The 23,701-nt window shown below is 41.9% G+C and overlaps 1 protein-coding gene across 4 annotated transcripts in view; it reads left to right on the forward strand.

Moving 5' to 3' along the window:
* Positions 1 to 7,540: 7,540 nt before the first annotated feature.
* Positions 7,541 to 23,701, forward strand: part of Dip2c (disco interacting protein 2 homolog C) — a 380,677-nt gene continuing 364,516 nt past the window's right edge. For 3 of the 4 annotated variants that reach the window (XM_058575053.1, XM_046432034.2, XM_058575055.1), the window contains exon 1: positions 7,541 to 7,774. In XM_058575053.1, coding sequence (XP_058431036.1) covers positions 7,690 to 7,774 — 85 coding nt within the window. In that variant the 5' untranslated portion in view covers positions 7,541 to 7,689. The remainder of the gene's footprint in view (positions 7,775 to 23,701) is intronic. The other variant, XM_046432035.2, reaches the window with a different exon arrangement.

Here is a 23,701-nt window from a genome sequence, read left to right on the forward strand (position 1 = left end):
TGTTTGGAGGTGGCCTGGTACAAGCATTTTGATTGAGACATTGTGAACAGTATGCCTGGCATGTTTTTTTCCATCTCAGTTAAAATTCTCAAGGAGACTGTGTCCTTGAGTTTGGTGTTGTGTTTTAAAAGGCCAGGAGCTGGGGCTGCCCGTCTTCTTGCATCCAGGAAGGACATACCATGAATGGAGGATGGCAAATCTGAGGGTTCTAAGCCAGAGGCAGGGTGGGGGCTGAGGAAGAACTGAGAGCCAGGCAAATCTCACAGGAGCCTGCTTCTGTCCAAGGTCTCCCAGGCCAACACCCAAGGTCTAAGTGCAAGAGAGAAAACAGCTGGGCCACATCTGTGACAGGGAAAGACAAGAGCAGCTGAATCTGCAGCTGGTCAGTGAGAGCCCACACCGTGCACTTTGAAGGCGGAGGGGGAGTTAGATGGGAGAAATTTTTTGAATCAGATATTTTGGATACTAGTCGGTTGATTACATACAAACCAAGTGTTCATCAGATGTGTGTGGTGTGTGTAAAGCACACATACCTGGCTCCTCCTGCCACAGTTCACCTTTGTATCTCTTGCTTGGACTTCAGGCCCTACAGAAGCGTAAGTTCCTATAGGTAAGCTCCTAGGAACATCCTAGATGACATCTAGTACAGTGCTTTGTGATGACTGCTTTGTGCAATGCTTAGAACAATTATTTGGCTTATCTGAATATAAAATAAAAACAAAAGAATAATGTACAAGGTTAATTTAAAAACCCCATTCAATCACATAGATCCATTTTTCTCCCTGTATTGATGCAGGTTTGCATTTTCTGTGACACTGTCTGACAGCCACACGTGTCAGGGTGAAGGTGAGCAGCTATCAATTTTCAAATTTCCACCAATGGAGATGTCCTTGCGGAGGTGGCTCCTGTTCCATGCCTGCCCCAGGCTGCTTGTACCTCCCCTTAGCTGCTCTCAGTGTGGTTGCAAGTGGATCACAGCTACTTGCTTTCCTACTGGGAGAAACTGAGGGGAGGGTCATCCCATCCCAGGCAGTGACCCACTGCACAGGGGCTGGTCATTTTACCTGGAGGCCTGATGCTGTGAGCCAGCTGCTCTGATCCTTGGATTGGGCCCCAGCAGTCTGCTTTTTCTCCTCTGTCCTGATGTAACCATTCTCTCCCAGGTTCTTTCTGTGAGAGCAGAACCTTAATAAGGCACATGAATCCCTCAGGCCCAGCTCCTTGGGAACCCGACCTGAGACATCACTTGTTTCACTGACTTGTCTGAGGGTGGCAAGAACCTGACGCAGGCCCAGCTACTGAAGCAGAACTACTACCCTCAGTGGAATTTGGATATCCTGTGACTGCCCATCATCTCATGTTCCCTGCCTAACCCCATTCTCAAAGAATAAAGTCAAACCTGGGCTGGGTGGTTGGGAAGATGTAAGATGTGTTCTGGAGCCATTGAGACTTTCTCAGATGAAAGCATCCTCACACGGCACTGAAAGTATCACCATATCTACCTTTGCTTATTTTTGTTGAATATATGTCTGGGATAGTGCAGACCGATTGTAAAGGACTGCAAGATTCTGCATTGTGTACAATTTGTAGACATTAGGGTGGGGTTTTACTTGGTATAGGAGAATCCATTTAGGAATGCACGTGACTTCATGTATGGTAATTTTTCAATTCTGAAGGGATGAAGTCAATGAGTTTTCTTTTATGACACTATTTTTTTACATTTTTACTTTCCAGTTATGGGATTTAACCAAGAGCTTCATACAAGTTAGGCAACAGCTCTGCCACTGAGCTGCACCCCCTGTCCACTACTTTGTGGAATATATATATATATATATATATATATATATATATGATTTACACACACATATATGTGCATTATAACTATGCATATTAGTGGGGTTCATTGTTATATATTTGTACTTGCACATGATAGAACACTATAATTTGGTCAATATTGTCCCCTAATATTTCCCCTTTCTCTCCCCTTTATGGATTTTTGATGGAAAAATTTATTCCCCAACTTCTTCTTTCCCTTCTATTTCAAAAGCTTTTGTGTCACTTTTCTCAGCCATTAGTTATAAGAATTCTGCAAATGACAATTAGTTTTAACAATAGCTTAATTATATCAGACGTTAATCAACCAGAATTGGCAAAGGAAATATGTTGCAAAATATCACACAATCCAAGACCAAATATGAATCATTTTTGTCTAATTTGTTACTTTGTGCTATTCCTGTCACCATTAGTACAAGTGATTAAGAACTCACTAAAATTATCTGAATTATCAGAAATAATTACATTATTGATAATTGTATATTTATTCCTAAGAACACATACAGCAAATAGGTGATTTACCCAACATAAATTTTACCTCTTGTTTTACCGTGAAAATATCTTTGACCCACAGTTGAGTTCTTGGTACTTCCATTAATGGTGTGGAAAAGAAAGAGCACTGTGGGACCCTGGTTTCTTCTCTTTTGCTCAGGCACTTGCTCTTGGGCAGGTAGTTTGGATGGTTTGTTACTTTTAGAGGAAGACAGTAACGAAAGCAGAAATGGAAATACTCTTATAGTTTTCTGATCTGAGTCACATTTGTGTGGTTTAGTAAATTCTATAATGACGCAAAAAACAATGTTGTCCCAATGTTAATGATCTCTTAATGCATAGACTAGTTTCATTTAAAGGCTCAGCTGCTTTCTACATGCTAACTAATTAAACCTAAACTTTCTTTGTCAGATAGTTATTCATGTGTGTCCTTTTTTTAAACCCAAGAGTCTGCCCAAGCTCTGTTTCTGATAAGATAGTTAGAAAAACTGAGGTCGTCTGGCATAGTTCTGTATGGAAACTACAGCTTAAAGGATTTTGTCACAGTGGGGTCGTGTTTTACCCTTCCCAGAGGATTTATGACAAAGTACCTGGAAAACTCCAACCACAGTAGTTTGTAACCAAGCCTTCTCAGTGACTTTGGAAGAGGTAAAAACATTCACAAAATTGGGACATGTACAGGATAGCACAGCATGAGCAAATTCTATGTTAATCTGATAAGGAGCAAAATAATCACCTCTTAAAGCAGTAAGGCTTAGGAAGTAAAGGTGCAGCATGGAGATACACTTCTGCAAGGGGAGCAATTACTAAGAGCTTTGTATTTCCTTCCTGTTAGTTATCTCATGAATAAATAAACCCTCTCTGCTTGGCACTGATACCTTTACCAGACTCTGATTTAGCACATTCCTTTACTACTCCCTCCCACCCCAACCAGATATTCTGAAGTCTAGAACCCTGTTACAAGTAAGTAATTAATTTTCACTTATTGTCTTGGAATTCAGTGAGGAAAGAAAAAAAAAAAAACCAGAGGTGAGGTCCTGGAAAGTAGGTAAGTAGTGGGAACAAATGACAAATGGTGCCCCAGCTAGATATGGAAATACATGCTCAAATATTAGCTGGTATGATGATTAATTAACTGTTTCATTAGATATATGTAGTTGTCCCTCTGTGGAACCTAAAACACTCTTTTTCAGGACTTGTCTAGGCAAAACCTCAGGATAGCAAAGGTACCTTACAATGTCATGTTTTAATGTCTGGTCAACACAATTGTCCCTCACTGTCTACCCTGCCTGCTTCACGGTGGCTGGGACCCTGGCTGGGGAGCCCCTTCCTCCTCCTGCCCTCTTTCTTCCTAGGAACCTAAATGTTCTGAACTATGCCTCAGATCTCCTGGGTTTAATTTTCTAGAGGCTGGCTTATTTAATGAATTAAATCATGCCATAAAATCAATAAATGATGGGCTGGGATTGTGGCTCAATGGTAGAGTGCTCGCCTACTATGCATGAGGCACTAGGTTTGATCCTCAGCACCACATAAATGTAAAATAAAGATATTGTGTGCACCTAAAACCAAAATAAATAAATAAATAAATATTTAAAAAATCAATAAATGATGATAATCATATATCCCCCTCCCAAGTAACAGTCATGAGTTTTTCCAGTAGTTTTCTAAAGAGAACGGGTCACAGTTCCAAAATGTGACTTTGATCCCAGGTGGAAATTCCGGGGCTTTTTGGCAGAGTTTTTGAAGCCAGTAGCCTTCTTCATCTATTCCAGTCACCTGAATAAACATGTGTAGGACATCTTAGGCCTGCTTTGGTATACACGTGAACCAGGTTTCTATGCTTACCAACACATAGGGATAGCAGGACCACCCGAGATCATCATTCTGTGAGGCTGGTCAGGAGGGGAGCTGGGTGAGAAATACACTTTTTTTTCTCCTTGTTCCAGGGCAGGACTGCACTTTGGGAAACAATATGCTGCTTGTTATGTCATTCAACCCAGTGGGAGAATCACAGATAAGCCAGTGGTCAGATGAAACACACCTATAAATGACTAATCCTGGGCAGAAAGGCAGATAAAGAGGTGTGTAATTCCAAAGGTGGGGGACAAACTTTCTAACCAGGAGATTAGGGATGGCTTCATGGAAGAAGTGACATTTGTTCTGGGACTTGACTAGGACAATTTCCTTCCTTCCTTCTCCTCCTCCTTCTCCTTCTTCAAAGCAGGATCTTATAATTGTGGTCAGACCAGCTCAAGTGATTCTCCTGCCTCAGCCTCCCAAGTGGCTGACTTTATAGATCTGTGCCATTGTGCCTGGCTTGACTAAATAAGATCTGATGACTCTGGTTGAAAGAATGATGGATTGGGGGGGGGGACAGGAAAAGATAAGATGTCAGCAAAACAGACACAAGTAGGTGGGACTCTCAAAACAATAGACAATTCTGCAGGTAATCACAGGTGCATGGAAGAGAGGAGAGGAAATTTGGAAAAAAATGTTGTTTTAGAGCCTGTGAAAATTCAATGTCAAATTGATAAGTTTCTTTATCTTGTAGGCAGAGACTTGTTCCAAATTGGAGAAAAAGGGGACTGGAACCAATTTGAAGTGGTACTTTAGGAAGAGTGATCTGGCCACCATAGTGGAAGACCAATTTGCACAGCAGAAGTGGGATCAGAGGGGAGGAGAACAATGTATAAGAGAAATGCTGTAGGTAGAAGTTATTGAAAGTTGATAACAGGTATGAGTCACAGTAAGAATAACTACTGAAATGGGAAATAATAAATTATGAACAGTGGGAAGGACAGGTGGGTAAGATGTGCTTGATTGTGGACACCATGAGTTTTGAGGAAATGCTAAATTTCCTGATGAAAAAGTCTATCAGCTTATTGGGAATGCCATCTAAAGTCAAGAGCACATGCCCTACCATGTGTATTTTTTATTTTATTTTATTTTTTATATTTATTTTTTAGAAGTAGTCGGACACAATACCTTTGTTTATTTATTTTTATGTGGTGCTGAGGATTGAACCCAGGGCCTCACACATGCTAGACGAGTGCTCTACCACTGAGCCACAATTCCAGCCCCCATGTGTATTTTTTAGTTACACAAAGATCTGCTGTAATGAACTATCAGTCAAAATCCAACTACATAACCAAGGTATTTAATGCAAAATACATGCCTTCCTTGGAACCAGCATCAGGTGTAAATGGCCAAGATCTATCCATCCATCACAAAGATAATATATGTACCTTTATTTTGACATCATTCTACCGTAAACTGACTTGATAGCATCTATTGTTTGGAAAATACAGTAGCACTTTGCATAATGAAATGAACCCAGGGCTTTTGCTTTGGAGACTGAATTGGAATCCTGGTTGGCTTTGACTTCTAGTTGCTTACTTTTTTTCTCACAGTTCCAAACTGAAAATACAGATCTCTATGAGAGATATTGACTAGTCTCAAATCAGTGGGTGTGCAAAGGCTCATCCTCAAGGAGCTTCCACACATGCTAATGAGGAAGACAAATAAGAGGTCAAATGTGACTAGAGCAATAAGTGGTGGGAACACAGTATATAAAGGAGGAAATAGACCTTTATGGAATTGACACTGGGGATGGCTGTATGAGGGTGTGGGTAGAGAAGTGAGGCAGGAACTCCAGGATGGAAATGCACTATGAGCAAAGGTGTTGAAGATTGTTAGGTCTTTAGAAACCAGTGTTTGGAGAAGGCAAAGCTGGGCTGCAGGTTGAAGCAGCTTTGGGGACCTCCAGTCTCAAGCTAAGAAGTGGGATTTGGATTCAGTAGCTAATGCAGTATTGCCTACTTTTGAAAGGGAACTGGAGGCAACTGTGCCTCAAAGAGGCAACACCTGCCACGGTATCCAATGGATATTGGTGGGGACACCATCTAGAGGTCTTTAGAAACTTCCAGGCAGGAGGATATAGCCAGACTGGGAAGAGTGTTTGTAGGAATGAGAAGGAGGTCAGATAATCAAGATTTTGTGAGACTTGAGAGGACTGGGAAGATGAGAATGTGTGAAGACAAGGAAAATGGAGAAGTCACTCCAGACCGGATAATCAAGAAAGTAGTGGCTGTTATTAGAAACAGGCAGAAACTAACCGTCAGGGGAAGTGGCTGGCTTAGTTTTGGGTTTGTGGAGTGTGGGGTGTGCATGTGTGTGTGTGGCAGCTCGGTGAGGTTATTCAGTGGACAGCTGGAGATGGCCTTCAACACTGGTCAGAACTAGAGACAGATTTGTATCAGTCAAACATAGATGACATTGATACTGTGAGAGCTGATAGCCAACAAAAAGGAACACACAGCGGGTGGACGAGAAGAGCTGGAATTGTAGCGCAGTTATGGCCACGGAATGGGTCAGTACAAGACCTGCCATGGAAGACAGGAAATCCAGGCCAGCCTGCGGAAGGAAGGTCTGTAGAATTAGGACAGGCAGGGGCCTGCTAGAGCGCCCACCAACAACGATTAGGGCTGACATCGAATTCAGGGATGAGGTCACCCATCCTCTCTTCCAACCCCTTTCACAGATGGGAAAGTGAAGCCAGGCAAAAGGACTGACTAGCTCAAGGTCATATGCTGTCGGTTCTAGATTCAGAAATAGAAACTTCCAACCTAGTTAGTACTCGTCCCACGGCTCATGCTGTCTTTTCACCTCCCCCTTTGAAAGTATTCATTTCAAAAAAACATCAGCCCTCAAAGATCCAAAACACTTTAACTTTTACTAAGCAGGGAAGCTGGGGCTCCAGGAGGTATCCTCTGCCGTGAGCCCTGGGGAGCCGAGGCACGGGGGCTGGACCTGGAGAGCCCAGGCTCGCGGGCCACCCCGCGCCCAGCCGCTCGCGCGCAGCCTGCTGGAGGGACCGCCGCGGGCCCCGGCGCCCCACGGAGCGCGCCCCCGGAAGCGCGCGCCGAGCTAGCGCGACCGCGCGCTCCAGTGCCGGCGCGTCCCCGCGGCCCCGGCGCGCGCCCCGCCCCCGCGCGCCCCCTGCTGTCACGTGCGCGCGCAGCGGCGCTCCCGCCGGGCAGGGCGGCCGCCGAGAAGCTCGCAGCGGCGGTGACCGCGGCGGCCGCAGATCCCGGGGCCCGCGCAGCGCGGGCAGAGCGGGCCGGGGCCCGCGTGGGGGCGCGCGGAGCGGGCGCGAGGCCTCCGTGGCGGGGCCGCGCTGAGGAGGTGCTGAGGGGTGGAGGAGAAATCCCTGCGCGCCCGCCGCCGCCCGGCCTCCCGCGCCCGCGCCCGCGCCCGCCGCCTCCTCCTCGGTGCGGTTCCACTGGGCTCGAGGAGCGGCCGCCGAGACCTCCGCCTGCGAACAAAGAGGAGGCCGGCAGGGCGGGGGCGTCTGCGGCGAGCATGGCGGACCGCAGCCTGGAAGGCATGGCTCTGCCCCTGGAGGTGAGGGCCCGCCTGGCCGAGCTGGAGCTGGAGCTGTCGGAAGGTAACCAGGCCCCCGCCCCGCTCCTCTTGCCCCGGCCCAGACGCCCGCGCCCCGCGCAACGGCCGCGGGCCGGGCCGGGCTGTCACCCCGGGGGAGGGCCCGGGCGGCCGAGGGACGCCGGTGGGCGGGGGGCGCGCGGGGCCTGGGGGCGGGGGCGCGGTGACCCGGCCCTGGGGAGGCGACCGGCCCGCGGCGTGGTCCCCGGGGCCGGGGCGGGCGAGGTGCGTTCCCGGGCCGGGTGCGTGTGCGCCGCGGCCCCCGCCCTCCCGGCTGTGCTGGCGTTGTCGTGCCGCGATCCCCCTGCGCGCTGCGGCGGGGCCTGGGGCGCAGCGTTAGGACGCAAGATGGAGCAACCTTTAGGGCCGGCGAGGAACGGCCTTCCTGTGGATGTGCGCTCTGCCCTAATGGAGAGCCGCCGCGTCCTTGATGCAGCAGCGAGGTGCGCGGCGACCACGTTCGATTGTCGGGGACGGCCTGATAACGCCCGCTGGCCTTATTTTAATGCGAAACTTGTCATTGGACTTTCGGATTTGATCTTTGGGGGTGTTCCAGGCATCCTGGCTTTCACACAGCCCTGTCATAGCTGGAGGAAGATAGTACTACTATTGTTCGAGCGTGTTGTGATGTGAAGGCTGGGTAGGATCGTAAAACCTCCTCCCTCGGGCCAGGTTTTATGCCTCATTCCCATCGTATCATATTTAGAATTTGTGACAGATTTGCTACAGTGATTTCATGGAGTGTTATATACGGTTTCTTATTTGCTCTTAATGGTGGAGATCATGTGCTCGACTGTCATAAGTTTTAGATTGGGTTTTGCTGGGTCTTAAAAAGAAACACTAAAGTTCCAAAATGTTAAATGTTCATATATATATATATATATATATATACACACACACACACACACACACACACACACATACATACCCTATATATATATCACCCACTTCTAAGAGCCACTGATACAATGTGGTGGGGTGGGATAGGCTGGTCTCAAATTTATATTGGGAGCAGTATAGAATGTTGAACTTTTTTTCTTCTTCTTTTTTTTTTGGTAACGGTTTGTGAGGGCCTGCAGCCAGAAAGTAAATTCATTTGTGCCAATTTTCATCTGTAGGGAGGAGCTGATGTTGACTTTATGTTTTCCTTTTTAACACTTTCAGGGTGAAGAAGGGAACAAACCTGGGGACTTTGGTGTGGTCGCCTGCCTTTACCGATTTCCATAGACTGGATTTCCCCCCTGTTTTCCTATTTCTAATTTAGTGCTCTGCAAGGTGTTTCAGTGCCCTGTAGTGTGAAACAGTCCCATAGAAGGAAACAGAGCACGTTTCCTGGACCATGTGTCTATGTGTGCTTAGTCGTCACTGTTCTGACCAGTTAAAGATGATGAGGGCTTGGCTAGTTCTGAAGAGGACCCAAAGGCAGGAAATGCAGTGCTGGATTAAGTTAAATCTTATATTTAAACTGGCAGATAAAGTGTGCAGTGTGGACAGATTGTTGGAAGGGATAAAGTATCTGTGAGAAAACATTTGCCCTAGTTATTTGATTTTGTCAGTCTTCAGATAGACTTAATTCCTTGGTTTGCCAGCCCCTGGTTAGCTCTGTTTTCTCTTCTGCATTATTGTTGTCTTATTTACAGCACCCTACCATTCACACATTATCTCAAAGCAAGCACTTCTGCAATGTCTGCATTGTATTAATATGAAGTGTCACTACTCATGTGTGCTAGCAGAGTGCAAAGCCATCTGAACTCAACAGGATGAACCCTATCTTCAGGGTCCACCTCTCTCTGCCAGTTGGGAAGTTGGTCTACATTTTCTCAATGATGATGCCTGGGATTGCTTGCTTTGGCCATTCTCCCTTGAGTGCATTGAGAGTAGCAGTTTTTTTTTAGGTGACGATACTCATCTGTCATTAGCAGTTGCACCTGGATGGTGAGGGATAAGTTTTTGCTGCCTAGCGGATGGCAAAACCACTTTAGACTGAGATGTGCTCAGCCTGATTTCCCATGAACACCTTGTGTCTGTACAGGTCTTTTAAAAAGGACTTAATGAGTTTCTTACTGAGTGACTGAGAGAGGGGTGTGTGTGTTTGCAGGCAGGAAGCCCATTATTGTTTCTTTTTATATAAACCTTGCTGAGACCTGACCTAAACATTGAAGTGTAAAAAAAATCATCAAAGGATTGATTGGTCTATTGTAACCTGGGCCACTCCCTGCCTGTCTGCCCCCCTTCCTCATCCCCATCCATTAGCTGTGTCATCTTTAACTTTATTATAAAGTGTGGCTTTGTTCATGTTGACTTTATGGAGTTGTGCTTAAAGGTCATTTGAAATTTTATGTCTTATAACCACATAGAATTGTTTTACTGGCATAAATGAGATGAATCAACTTGTTTTCTGGTATTGCTTAATAGAAACCCAAGAACTGAAGGATCGAAAATCTCAGTGTTTCTTTACATTGTCAAACAAGTAAACAAACAAAAATTCACCAACATACCACTTGCAGAGTGAAACTTAAAATGACTTTTCATGCTGAATTATTTCAATGTATTGCAGTCACTTTTTATCTGCAATCAAAATTCATGTGGAGAGAATTCTTTAAGTTTGTTGTCATCATTTTATTAAAATATCAGAATATGTTGTAGAAACATATGTGGAATTTCCAGTACTTTAGAGGAGGATGGGGGGTGAGATTCCATTTTAAGCATATAACAGAATGAATAGAATGAGTAGAATATTCTTTTAAAAGTTCCTCTGTGGGCTGCCAGCCTTTAATGAGTCGAGTTTTAGCTAGATTTCCAGACACTGGTCCAGTTTTGAATTGCACTGTCCACAGGGTTCTGTTATATACACTTTTGTTGTTTTTGTTTTATTGGATCATTGTTTATTTGGTAAAGGGTTACAGATTGACTTCTTGGCTGCAGAACCCAAATTTTTATTTTCCTGCTGTGCTCATCACCTTCTTTTTTCTTGCCACTGTCACACCCCTCCAACAGTCAGTGTTTTCTGCTATTCAATAGAAACTGAAAAACTGAAGGATCCCAAATCTCCGTTTCTCTTTACATTGTAAAACTGAATAATAATAATAAAAAAATTCCACAACAACATAACCACTTGCAAAGCAAAAACTTGAAATGACTTTTAATGCTGAATTATTAGTGCTTCCTGCTCTCTTGTCACTGGGGAAAGCCAGGCTTCCATCATGCTGCAGAAAACCTTGTCAGCAAAATACAAGAGCTTTCTGTGGGGAGCTGTGGTGGGCAGCCCCTCCTCTGGGCATGAGCTGCCTCAGATCCACATGTCTGGAGATCTTCGTTGGTGTGGGGCCAGGGATTGTCGGTCTGCTCACATACTTGGGTCTGAATTTGAGCCGGGGAAGAAGCCATGCCCTAGAGCTGGCTGCGGCTGTGTGCCAGGTGGGAAGGGGTGGTTCCTTTCTCACACTCTTTTTCCTGGATTATTTTTTCTTCCTTTCTCTTACCTACATCTTTCAGAATTGTGTACTTTTCTTTTGGATCTAAGGGGCCTAAAAAATAATTTTATTAATATGTGAATAAACATATTTGGCTTGAGGAAAAACTCTACATGGAAACATCAAGCAAATGGGAGAGGAAGCAGAAAACTTCCCAACCAAAACAGACTCACATCTTAAAAAAAAAAATAAAGATATTCAGCTGTTGATTAAAATGTAACACTGTTTCTTGAGCTGTGCATGTACTTCACTAGACTCTGGTGATCATGGAAGGCCCCGTGTCTCACTCTTCCAAAAGGTGTTGGATTCTATTTTGATAGTCCTCAGGGAAGCTGCCTTGTGATATTACCTGGGGAAAGTGTGGGTTCTTGTAGAAGGGAGGTATTTTAAAAACTACAAGTCATGTTTAAACGTGTGTGTGTATGTGTGCATGTGTGTATGTGTGTGTGTTTTGCTAGTGATTGAACCCAGTGCATGCTAGGCAAGTGCTCTAATACTGAACCACATCCCCATACCTTATTTTATTTTGAGGATCTTGTTAAGATGCCCAGGTTAGCCTTGAACTTGAAACCCTACTACATTGGCCTCTTGGAGTAGCTGGGATTTTAGGTGTGCATTCTCATACCTGGCTTGGTGACTTTTTAATTGTTGATGTGTCACATCCCTGCTCAAGTCTTACTTCTGCTGATGGGAGATGCTCAGTTCATGCTATGTCTTGCTAATTAACACCCCAGATCACTTCAGCTATTAGCTAGGATCCACAATAGAGCCCAGCTTAACATTTTCTCAGTATGTGTGAAACTGCTTGAGGAAAAAACACAAAAGCTCACTCACTTAAATGTCAGTTCTTCTATGGGATTAACATTTTGTTTTTCATGCACATGAGCAGTTCCCATGCAGCTTGCATAGGGCTTGTCACTGGAGAGCAAAACCTTAAAGAGGTGGCCACTGGGAAGGTTTGAAGATTTGGGAGGTGGCATTTTCAGGACTATTAGGTGCAAGATAACAGGCACACTTACTCTAGGACTCCAGTTCTGTCCCCTGCTCTCCTCAGCCCAGTGTTTTCCCGGGAGCTCCCAATTGCTGCTCCATGATTACACACATCTGTGCCCCAGCGTATACCTTATCACTACCTTTGAAAGTCTCCGAGACTCACGTGACTCTAATGCCATCCAAACTTTGAGTACATTCATTAAAAAGAAATAGTTTACCCTGGAGAACAAATTTGTGGAAGCTTGTTTTCTCCTAGAATCTCATGGATAGTTTTTTTTTTTTTTTTCCCATCGGTTGGGGAGGTAATAAGGGGTCAGTAGATTCAGGAAAATAGCAGTGAAGCTCCGTCAAGCTACTCCACTACAATCAGGCCTCAGGTTGATAACTAAATATTGTGGTGAATGAAATGGAAAATTTGGTATGCAAATTTAAAACATTGTTACCTATATTAAAATTTTTTTTAAAAAAATAGCAACATTGCTCAGTGTAGGATTTTAAGAGGGTGGACTTGAATTTTAAAAGTTCTTCTGAGTTATGGAAATAGTTGAATTTGAATGTTCTTTTCTTGATGAATGTTTCTACATGTCAAATTTAGCCAGGAACCTCGGAAAGAAAACACAAACCACTGGCTTTCCCTGGTACACAGGTATTTGGGACCTTGTTCCAAATCCTAGTAAAATAGCTGCAGTGCTATAGTCATGCTGCTTAGATCTGAACTTTATGAGGCTAAAGCTTAACAATGTCTCTATTTTGTTTCATACTGGACTCACTAGTTTTATATTCTTGTTATGGTTTGGAGGCTACAAGCTTGGATGTTATGAGTCACTTTTTGCCTTCCTCCTCCCAGTCTTTTTCAAATGGGTTGTCTCTTTTTTTAGAACTGGCTTTTTTTTTTTTTCTTTTAAAACAGTGATTTATGGGATGAGTTGTAGCATTCTTCTGAATAGCGAAGAGAATGTATTGAATAATCTCAGTTTTGATGTCATATGTATCAACTGACTCACCAGTTGAAATCTAAGTCATATTATTAAGAACATTTTTAGTTCTCATAATTACTCTGGCACCTTAAAAAAAAAAAAGAAAAGAAAAAAGCAAACTCCTGGTTGCAGTTTTGCAAATTGACATTTATCTTGGGAAAAGGAGCCTGACCCAACTTTCTTTCTATCTCTTTCTTCCTTTCTTTCATGTGGAAGGCACCTTAGAGTGATGAAATCAGTTTCTGGCCACTTTTTGTTGGCTCAGTGCCCTTTCCACATTCTACTTTCCTTTTCTGTGCACTTGCTTTCAAGGCTGTTGGCATTAATCTTCCTTCTTTTGTGGTATGTTGTGTTGTGTGTTGTGTTGTGTTGTGTGTGTGTGTGTTACAAAGATTACCCTCATTGTTGCCTTTGCTCTGTTCTTTTTCTGCAGAAGGTCAAAAACTTGTCACATCTCAAAAGAAATAATTGCATCCATTTGTTCAAGATGATAATAAATAGTGCTCTTAAGGAGAGGACTCTAATTGGGAATCCCAGCTGGTGTGGGGTAGAAACACTGGAGTTAGCATGCCAGAGGAATGAGTGTTCAGACTTTTCTGAGCATACACACACTCCATGTCTTTTTTTCTTTTCTTAGTATCTAGTTGGGGAGTTAACAAGATATTGAAGCAAAGTAGGAAACTTCTAAGGTACTGAGTTGTAAAACATAAACTTATAACAAAGAATACTTTGTGTTTTGGGGTGCTGTTGCAATTTAGTTTCATTGCCTTTTGATCTCTTGGATGGTAAGCAGGCTCTCTGTGCTATGTGAATTATGAATTAAGATAGTTCTTTGTCAAAGTGCTTTCTATAGTATGGATAGTAGGTACAGAATAACAGAAAGGAGAAAAGAAAAAGAAACTATCCAAGAGAGGTATGGAGGGATTCTGATTGATGGTAGCCTGAATATATCCTCTTATGGACTGTTGGGTTTAAATCATTTTTTGGTTATTAGTTTGGAAAATGGTTTCTGTCTCCTAAATTAAAATACTGAGAACTATAGGTGACACCCACACTGATTCCATCAGCATCAGGTAGGGAGTTCCTTCCTCACTCATTTGCCTATGTGCATAGTAGACCTTTATTTTCTAAAGTGAATTATCTGGCTAATCAAATCACATTTGATTAACTTCCCACTTATTTGAGAAATAATGTAATATAAATTTATAAAATAAATTTTTATGTGTAGACCTTTCACTCCTTCCTAGTTTCAATCATGATGTACCTACAGTTTTGCAATCATGTGGCCTCATGCTGCCTTGTTATCTTTTTTAGTCATTGGATCAATATATCAAAGTGTGCTTGACCATTCCTTGTTGGTATTTGACCCAGGGTCTTTTCCCCCCTCTCCATGCTAATGCAAATGTAGGTAGTTGGCTAGCATTTTTAACATGATTTAAAGCAGGTCTTAGTTGAAGGCCTGTACCTAGATTTATCTACCCCCTTTCCTAAAATTATGAAAAATTACAATGAAAATTTACTTGATTTTGAGAAAGTTATAACTCCCCTTGGGTTAATTGGTGTTGCAAAATCAGAGGGGGAATCATCAGTCGGGGAGGCCTCTCAAGCCTCAGTTGAGGGTGTTAAGTATGTTGCTGGATGGACAGCGTGGGATCCTGAACCTTGTCCTCTTAAGAGACTTGTCTCTCTGCAAAGAGCCAATTGCTCTAGAAACAGGGCTGTTTGAAGCACTGTTTTCTTTGAAGCCCACAATCAGCAAGTCAGCAAATATCAGAGTGGATGTCTGTATCATGTCCTTTATTCATTTAACAATCATTTACAAATACCTGCTCATTGCAGTTAGAGCTTACTCAGTGCATGGCGACGCTCACTGTTCTATGAGCAGAGACCTTGTGTCTTTGGGTTACTGTTGTATTCTCAACTTCTTGTAGCTTCTCTGTGAGTATTTATGGGGTGGTTCAGAGGCACAGTTGATAAACAAGGGCCACTTTCAGCGCATCAGCCTCAGGTCCTGAGCCTTGTTGAAGAGGAAGGCTTTAGGGAGGAACTTCTTTTCTGGAACAGATTTTTTTTCCCCCCTGGTACTGGTAATTGAACCCAGGTCCTCATACCAGTTAGGCCAGTACTGAGCTACATCTCCAGCTCTTTTTAAAAAAAAAAAAAAAAGAAAGAAAAAAAGTAAGGTTAAGTGATAGTGTTTCGCTAAGTTTTCCTGGCTGGCTTCAAACTTGCAATCCTCTTGCCTCTGCCTCCCAAGTAGTAAGGACACAGTGTGTGCCACCATGCCTGGCTGGATATGTAAGAGAGAAACTGTTGCAGGAACACTGGAGTAGAGGTCCTATGAATAGGGCTTTAGGGAAGGGGAAGATCCATGTGCTCAGTTTCCTTCATCAGTACACTTATATTGTCCAGAGCACCAGGTCTTCACTTTCAAACAATGGAGGATTAGTTTTTGGCTACTCCATTGCACTGACATAGAGCCACCTTTCTGGACTTTGTCACTCCTAGGAAAAACATGAGCCTCTATTTTGCAGACTTATTTTATTCCTTGTTACCTTTCTCACCAAACTGAAATTCACTTCCCTATACAGATGAAAATGGCAGGATTTACCCTGATGATCTTTCTAAGGAAGTATCAAGAGAGACAAAATAGGTTTTGTGGGCTGGTTTAATCCTCATATGAAAATGGAAAAGTAAATGGCTTTACCAGTCCTCTTTGGAAGATTCTGGGTCTTTCTCAATGAGCAAAATAATACAAACCAGTATGGTTAATTATATCCCTATTGAAATTGCCCATGTGCTAACAAAATGCAGCTTATTAAACCTCATGTAGAACATCAGGTATCTCTAAGAACAGTTGCAAAGCCTGGCATTGTCGGGGGAGAGGAATAGGAAGACTTTTTGAGTTGGCTAAAGGCTATAGAAGGGAGATATTCGCTTAAGGGCCATTTGTATGAGGAGGTTGAATTTTTAGTGCAGTGGGACTTTAAGCACACACACAAAAAACTCTCTTAGCTTCTGGATGACCTTCTCCTCGAATCTTTTTGGGTCCTTTTCTGATTCCTAGTTTGAGGAGTTTGTGCCAGGGGTTGGAATGTTCTCCGGGGGGAACCTGTGTTCTGTGGTTCTGCCACTCACAGTGTCATCTTGGGTGGCTAGTGAGTTTCTCCCAGCTTCATTTTCCTCTGCTGTCTACTGGGTTTTAGATAACCTACCTCCAAGGTTGAAATGAGGATCAAATGAGTTAATGTCACAGCCCTGGGTAAATAGTCCCTGCATTTCTCTCCACGGTGCCATCAGTTAGGACTGAGCTCCCTGCACTCCCTATTCTGAGCTTTTCTCTTCCTGTCAGTTTATCCAGGTGATTTGAGGTTATAGTGACTATTGAGAGGGGACTTCAGGAGAAAACAAGTGGGAAAGAATAGCTATCCAAGGAGAAGGCATGGAAGTGGGCAAGCATTTCTTGTTCTGCTATGAGTGCCCCTCATGATAGATGTTGCCTGAGTACTTGTTCTGGGCTAGGTTAATTTCAGAGCCTTTTTTTTTTTTTTCCTCTTTATGACAAGATTTCTGGCCTCTTTAGGTCAATATCTATTTAAGGAAAAACTTCAGGAGGAAAGTTCAGGATTCTTCCTGAACACCTGCATGGGTTTTAGCCCAGGGGTATTTGGGGAGGCATCCTGTCTCAGGTTCTAGAGCATTCTATGAACCTCCATTGGCTACATTCCCAAAGCCTTCTGCTTTGCTCACTGAATATCTGTGGATTTTTTCCCCTCCTTCTCTGGCACATTGAAGATGGAAAGCAGAAATTTACTTTGCCATAGCTTTGGGGCATCCTTTCTTCTGGAGGTACAGTGTCTCAGTGGTCAGTGTGTAAGAGAGCCTGAGCTGATGCCCTCTGGGCCAGCTTTTTGCTGGAAACTGGAGATGCATGAACATCCTAGTCAGCAGGTAGACCACACAGGTGGGACCACTTGTGATTCCTGGGGCAGTTCATGGAAACCAGCCTAGCTCCTGAGATTTGGAGCCTGATTCTTTTTCAGCTTGTGGCCTGTGCATAATATAGGCAGGGGCCTGTTGTGACAGCATGGGTCTGCGTCTCTGTCCCTCCTTTGGACACCTGGGCTAGGTCTTGGGGTTTTATATTTTATAATCCCTTGACCAGTCACGTGCTTTGAGCCCTGTTTAGATTTTTTTGTAAATATTACCTACTCTCATAAGCTTTTTCTTTTAAAACAAAAGCCTGGAGATAGACTTTGAAACCCCTAACCCCTGCAAACTTAATGGTATTGTAGAAATTCTGACTTATGAACAACTGACTTATTTATATACTATCAAAGTGGGCTGGGAATGTAGCTCAGTGGTAGAGTGCTTGCCTAGCTAGGGGTGGGGTCCCCAGCACCACAGAAAAGAAAAAAGGAACAAAGTAACAATGTGGAGTTGCACCTTCTTCAGTTCTTCAGCCTGGAGCCTTACAGTTATCAGGATTCAAAAGGGGAACTTATTTATTCTGGAGAACATAATGGATGGTATAAGCAGGCATTTAGTAACAAAGAAGTCTTTAATGATCTATGTAAACAAGGGGGCAGTTAGATTGAACTTAAGCCATTAAAATGTATGCACTGGTATCAACTATGCAGGGTTGACACTTTGTTACTAATGTACTTTTTGGAGCCCACAGTTTCTGTGACCCTGTTGTATTATATAGGGAAATTCTGGAAATATACAACTTGGTGCCAGCACTGGTGTTTTTGATATTTTGTTTTGCTTGTAGCTAAAATGACCATAGTCTTATTTGGAAGTGACTGGGCCTTTACCAGTGGACCACAACATTGACATGGGCCAAATGAGAAATTGTGCTTGGTGTTATTTTGCTGTTGATTATTAGGGTCCTGACTAAGAAATTCTTGGTTACTTTTATACAAATTAACCTGAAAAGGGAGTGGAATTAGTTTTTCTTTTGTTCCATTGTAGATGGTGTTGATTTATTTTAATTCCATACAGATAAGGGACTTGTAATGCCTGTTGGTATTTTAGAATTCTTTCTTGTTTTTAGGAAGAGAAAATGTCTAATGCGTTGCTGGAACTATCCAGCAATAGTTCGGATATCTTCAAATTTCCATTACATGTCCCATTTTCTATTTCTTCCTTAGTAATTCCCTTAAATTCTGGCCCTAGACATGGGCAGAAGGTGGTCTTCGATTTCCTTGCTTTTTTCATGATTTGTGGAGGTTAGTGTTTGACACAGACAGGTTTCTGGATAAAATCTGCTCTGTATGGAAAGTCTGCACATCACATTGGAACTTTCTGTAAGATTCATGCAGTAATCCTGTCTCCTGTGAATATAGAAAGCTCTTGGGGAAGGATTTATGGGCATATGGTCCCATCCAGTCACTGATGAAGTAGACTGGTAGGGTGCTCATCCAGGGAAAGGAAGTGCACTGGGCTCACCAAATCAGTGGAGCTCATACTGACAGTTTGATCATTGTGATTCACTTTGGAGGAACAATGTGGGATGAAGGATGGTGTTTAGAACACTTGACATTCCTTGAAACAGAGATGTAGAATAAACCTCATGATTGCACAGTGCCTTGTAGTTTCCAGCTACTTTCATGTTGATCTTTTTTTTTTTTTTTTTTTTTTAGTCTTTCTAAAATGCTTTCCAAGGAGATTAGCTAGGGGTGTAGCTCAGTGGTAGAGTACTTGGCTAACATGCACAAGGCCCTGGGTTTGATGCCAGTACTGAAAAAAACAAAACAAAACAAAAAACTTTTCAAGGAGGCATCATTGGATCTTTTGTACAAATGAGGAGATGGAGTTTCAAATGCATCAGAATTCACCAAATCGTTGGAGTTGTGGTTTCTTGAAACATTTTCAATTCAAATATAAACCATTCAACTCCAAAGATGCTTTCTTACTCTTAACATTGGGATTGGGAACCTTTGAGGCAAGTGACCAGAGCTCTAGGGCAGCTGCTTCAAGTCAGGGAGAGAGAGACATGTGTTCTCATCCCATTGGTCATGGGGTAGAGATGTATATGCTGCACCTTTTCTTAGTTGGCAACCTGTACAACTTTACATTTTAAAATCTAACCTGTGATCTAGGGTGTAGATAAAAGGGTACCCAATGTAAGATTCTGTAGATTTTCTGTGTGTCTAAAAATGTTGTATGTGTCTGAAAATTTTGTATATTTTCCTGGAAGATGAATATAAGAAAATGCAACCCCTTTGGGTTGACTTTTCTGTATAGCATCCTTTAGAATTAGGAGCCTGGATATGATACAATTTTATCAGAAATCTTAATCTTTTTGGTAAAGAGACAATTCTGCTAATCCTTTGTTGTGCTGATTCTTGGAAAAAGAAATGTTAAAGGAGGTTCCAGGAATAACCTCTTTAGCGCCCCTCCAGGAAGAGTGACCTCTCTTGAAGCTTCCCTGCTCCTAAGCAGAGTGATTGTGATCATTTTTAAGCAGCCACTGATCACTTATGAGACAATCAATTTTTAGTTGTTTTAGACAGAGTGCTTTTATTCCACGTTAAGTGCCTCTTCTGTTCAATAGTGATCTCCTGCTCTTGCAGGGTTGGGGCCACTGTTAATGGACGTGGGCTGTGCTCATCTGTGGCCTGTCAGAGAACTGGAATCTCTGTAGGAGTGGATGGATGATGCATAACTGGGTCTTTTAAATCAGATGTTCCCCACTGGTGTGTGCAGTCTGTTATCTCTGGCTATGGTGGAAGACACTGGTATTTCTTGTTACTGCTTATTGAGCACTCACTATGTCCTAAGGGTTTTATCAAGTATCTTGCATATATTACCTTTTTTTTTTTTTTGCACTCACAACCCAAGCATGGTTTTTGTTTTGCAAACAGGGAGACATGTTCAGAGAGCCAGAGTGACATTAGCTCAAGGTCGTGTGGCTGAGCTTAATGTCTAAGTCACTGGGTTGCTTGGTCTTGGCTCTTCTGGAAGTTCCCTATAGATCACAGCTTTCAGTTTTCCCTGCATGCTGCCTAACTTCATGAAGCAAATTAAGCACATCTGAAGGAGGAAACAGAATGTTAAAAAAGATACCAAGTTTCATGATATATATTGTGATTTTTAAAAAAAACATACTTACTTTCATTTACCCTAAATGCTGTATTTTCTGTACCTGGTATAGCAATTTAAGTTAACTACCAGCCATTACTGGTACAAAATTATATGAAGGGTATTTTAGGAAAGTGTAGCCTCAAAAAGATACTTTGCTTTCATAATCATAATTTGCTTAATAAAGTTGTCAGAATTAAGTTTTTCTTGTCATCTTATTTTTATTTTTAGGTCCCTGTGAGGAAGCTTTTTAGTGATTACTCATAATTGTGAAAATAATAGAATGATTAGAGAGTATTGTTAGCATATACATATTGTATCTTCCTTTTTGTAAATGAAAAACTAATTGATGTAAATGTTGGCAGAGATGATTGCATTTCAAGTGGGTAAGGTTTGTGTGGTGTGTGGTCATTTGGGGATATTGTCTTGAGAAATGTTCTAGAACATTTGTCTTTATTCTGACTAATTTACACCTGCCTTCTTCCCTTATTATTTGTTTGCACCAGAATTTTGAGTCCATATATCTGAGATGATAATTATGAGTATATTGTGTGCATGTGTGTATGTGTACCTATGTGTATGCACACATGTGCATGCATGTACATGTATGTGCATGTGTGTATGTGTACCTATGTGTATGTGCACAGGTGTATGTGTACCTGTGTGAGAATGTGCATATATGTACCTGTGTGTATGCACACATGTGTACCTATGTGTGTGCACGTGCATGTGTATGAGTACCTATGTGTGTGTACACATTTGTATGTGTACCTATTTGCATGTGCACATGCGTATGTGTACCTATGTGTGTGCACACATGTGTACCTATGTGAGTGCATGTGCACACATTTATGTGTACCTATGTGTGTATGTGTGCATGTGCATGTGTGTATGTGTACTTGTGTGTATGTGCGTATGCGTACCTATGTGTGTGAATGTGCATATGTGTACCTATGTGTGTGCATGTGCACATGTGTACCTATGTGTGTGCATGTGCATGTGTATACATGTACCTATGTGCGTGTGCATGTGTGTTTGTGTACATATGTGCGTGCACATGCATATGTGTACCCATGTGCATGCGTGCACACACATGTACCTAACTGCGTGCGTGCACACATGTGTATGTGTACCTATGTGTGTGTGCATGTGCGTATGTGTACCTATGTGTGTGTGTGAGTGTGTGCGTGCTTCTGTATGTGTACCTATTAATATGCACTTTTTTATGTTGGCTAATGGAGTATGGTGTTGGACAATGGCACTTCCCATTTCTGTCAGAAAGTACATAGCTCAGCTTTAATAAAGATGGATATTCTATCATCAGGAATCCTTAAAAGTGTTTCCTATTCTATTAAATAAATAAGTTCCAAAATGAGTTTTCCGTACTGTGTGTTTACATTAGACTTTCTTGTAAAGAGTAGTGTGAATGCCTCCCCCATATTGGAAAACACACAACTAATTTAAACATAAAACAGAGAATGAATTCTGTCTTCAGATCATTTTGCATATTTATGATTGCACCTGTCTTATAAGCTGTGAAAAACACTTGGTCTTGTCCTAGCTTTGCTATGAATTCAGGGAAACAAGATATTGGCCAGTTTAAGTATTCTAAATCTAAAACTACTCCGTATCTGTATAGTAAACCAATCTTAGGGAAAGATGCAATTTGACTTTTAGTGGATTATATTAATTTGATTATATGTGGCTGAATCATTACAATGCATTATGAGCTAATTTTATTTTTCAGCTTGTCTTCATAATATAGAGTTGTTCTAGAATATTCACTGTAGGTTCAGGTAAAAGTTAATGTTACTAGTAACCCAGACTGTTAGTTTCTATGAGATGATAATCAGAGTCAGACATTTAATTTCATTTATTATGTTCTAAATTCTAAGTTCCTTCTTACGTCACGTTTCTCCCGTTTTTCATCTATCCTTGCTCTTCATTCTTTGTACTCTTTCTAACTCGTAGGTCCTTAGTATACTTTGTTTGTGTGTGTGTGTGTGTGTGTGTGTGTAAGGGGAAATCTGCTATGAATCTTTGATACTCATGAAAAGGACTTTTTGTTTTGAGTGAGATGACTATATATGATCCTAAACATCATCTGCATTGTGGACTCTGAAAAGTTTAAGCCCTTGTCTTGACTTTGATCTTTGTCCTCTGAGTTACTCCCTCAAGTCTACGGGTGCTTAAACTCAGTGAGCCTGTTTGCAACATTGGATAGACATATGTGAATGATGCTATGATCTCAGGTGCTTTGTTGTTGGGTGTTTAATGGAGGTATTGATTATTTTATTTATAATCACTTGATGAGGTAAAAATTGTTATTGAATTTAAGAATTTAGAGTATTGAGTTTGTGAGGATTCTATAAGTGTGTCTGCTTTATATAGTTTCAGGAGTCGATTATGATTGTAATTGGTCAACTTTTTGTTAGTATTTTTATTGTTACTGAGATTACTCATGGTAATGAAATAATAAGTCGGAAGGCTAGGATGGTGAATAGAAGGAAGGATAGGAAATATAGTTTGATTAATCCTATTTATTTAGAGAGGTGACAGTTGAAGCTGTTATTTGAGTCTGAGAAATAAATTTTGGGTTTTGTTTTGTTTTCTAATTTGATAAAGTATAATAGAGTTGGTGCTCATTTTTGACTTATAGGTAAGTTTAGGTAAGGTGATAGGCAGTGGATGATAATTGGGAAGGATCCTAGCAGGTTTGAAAATTAGAGGTATTAGAATAATGTGTGGTTTTAAGTTTTAAAGTTAGTAGATTGTATTCTATAGTGAAGGCAAAACCTATACACATGTATGTATTCTATATATATATGTATATAAATGTGTATGTGTGTGTGTGTGTGTATGGCACATTATCTCTTGTGCTAGAGATATTGGTGGCTACAGGCTCTCTTATTTCTATAAATAAGAAATCACATGTTACCTCACAGGTACTTTTCCCTGACATTTGAATGCTGATCATTTTGTTACTACCAATGACAGAGGTTCCTGGCCTTTGGGACCACTCCACACCAAAGTGGACATGAAATGTAAAATTGATTCTAATCAACTATGGCACATAGGACAGAGGACAGAGATGGTTTAATCAGAATAGCAATTTAAAATTAGGATATGCTATCTGTTTGGATATTGGATGACCTTTTTGTAAAAGCAACTGACTTTTGTCATACCTTGAAAACTACTTATACAGTTTTCTATTTTATACTTAGAATATCTGCAGTTTCCTGCAGGAGATAATTGCTAAAAAGTAATTGCTTTGGCAATAAAAATTCTCTCTGAAGATTTAGATTGGGTAGCTTTATTGTTATATTATTGCTCACTATTTTTAATACCAAATACAGCCAACTTAAGTGGCTGAATGTTGGTATCTGCTCGAGTGGAATTGTG

The sequence above is a fragment of the Marmota monax genome, unplaced genomic scaffold (genome assembly GCF_021218885.2).
Source record: "Marmota monax isolate L192 unplaced genomic scaffold, Marmota_monax_Labrador192_F-V1.1 WCK01_AAM20220418_F8-fsc00071, whole genome shotgun sequence".
In the NCBI taxonomy this organism is placed as follows: Eukaryota; Metazoa; Chordata; class Mammalia; order Rodentia; family Sciuridae; genus Marmota; species Marmota monax.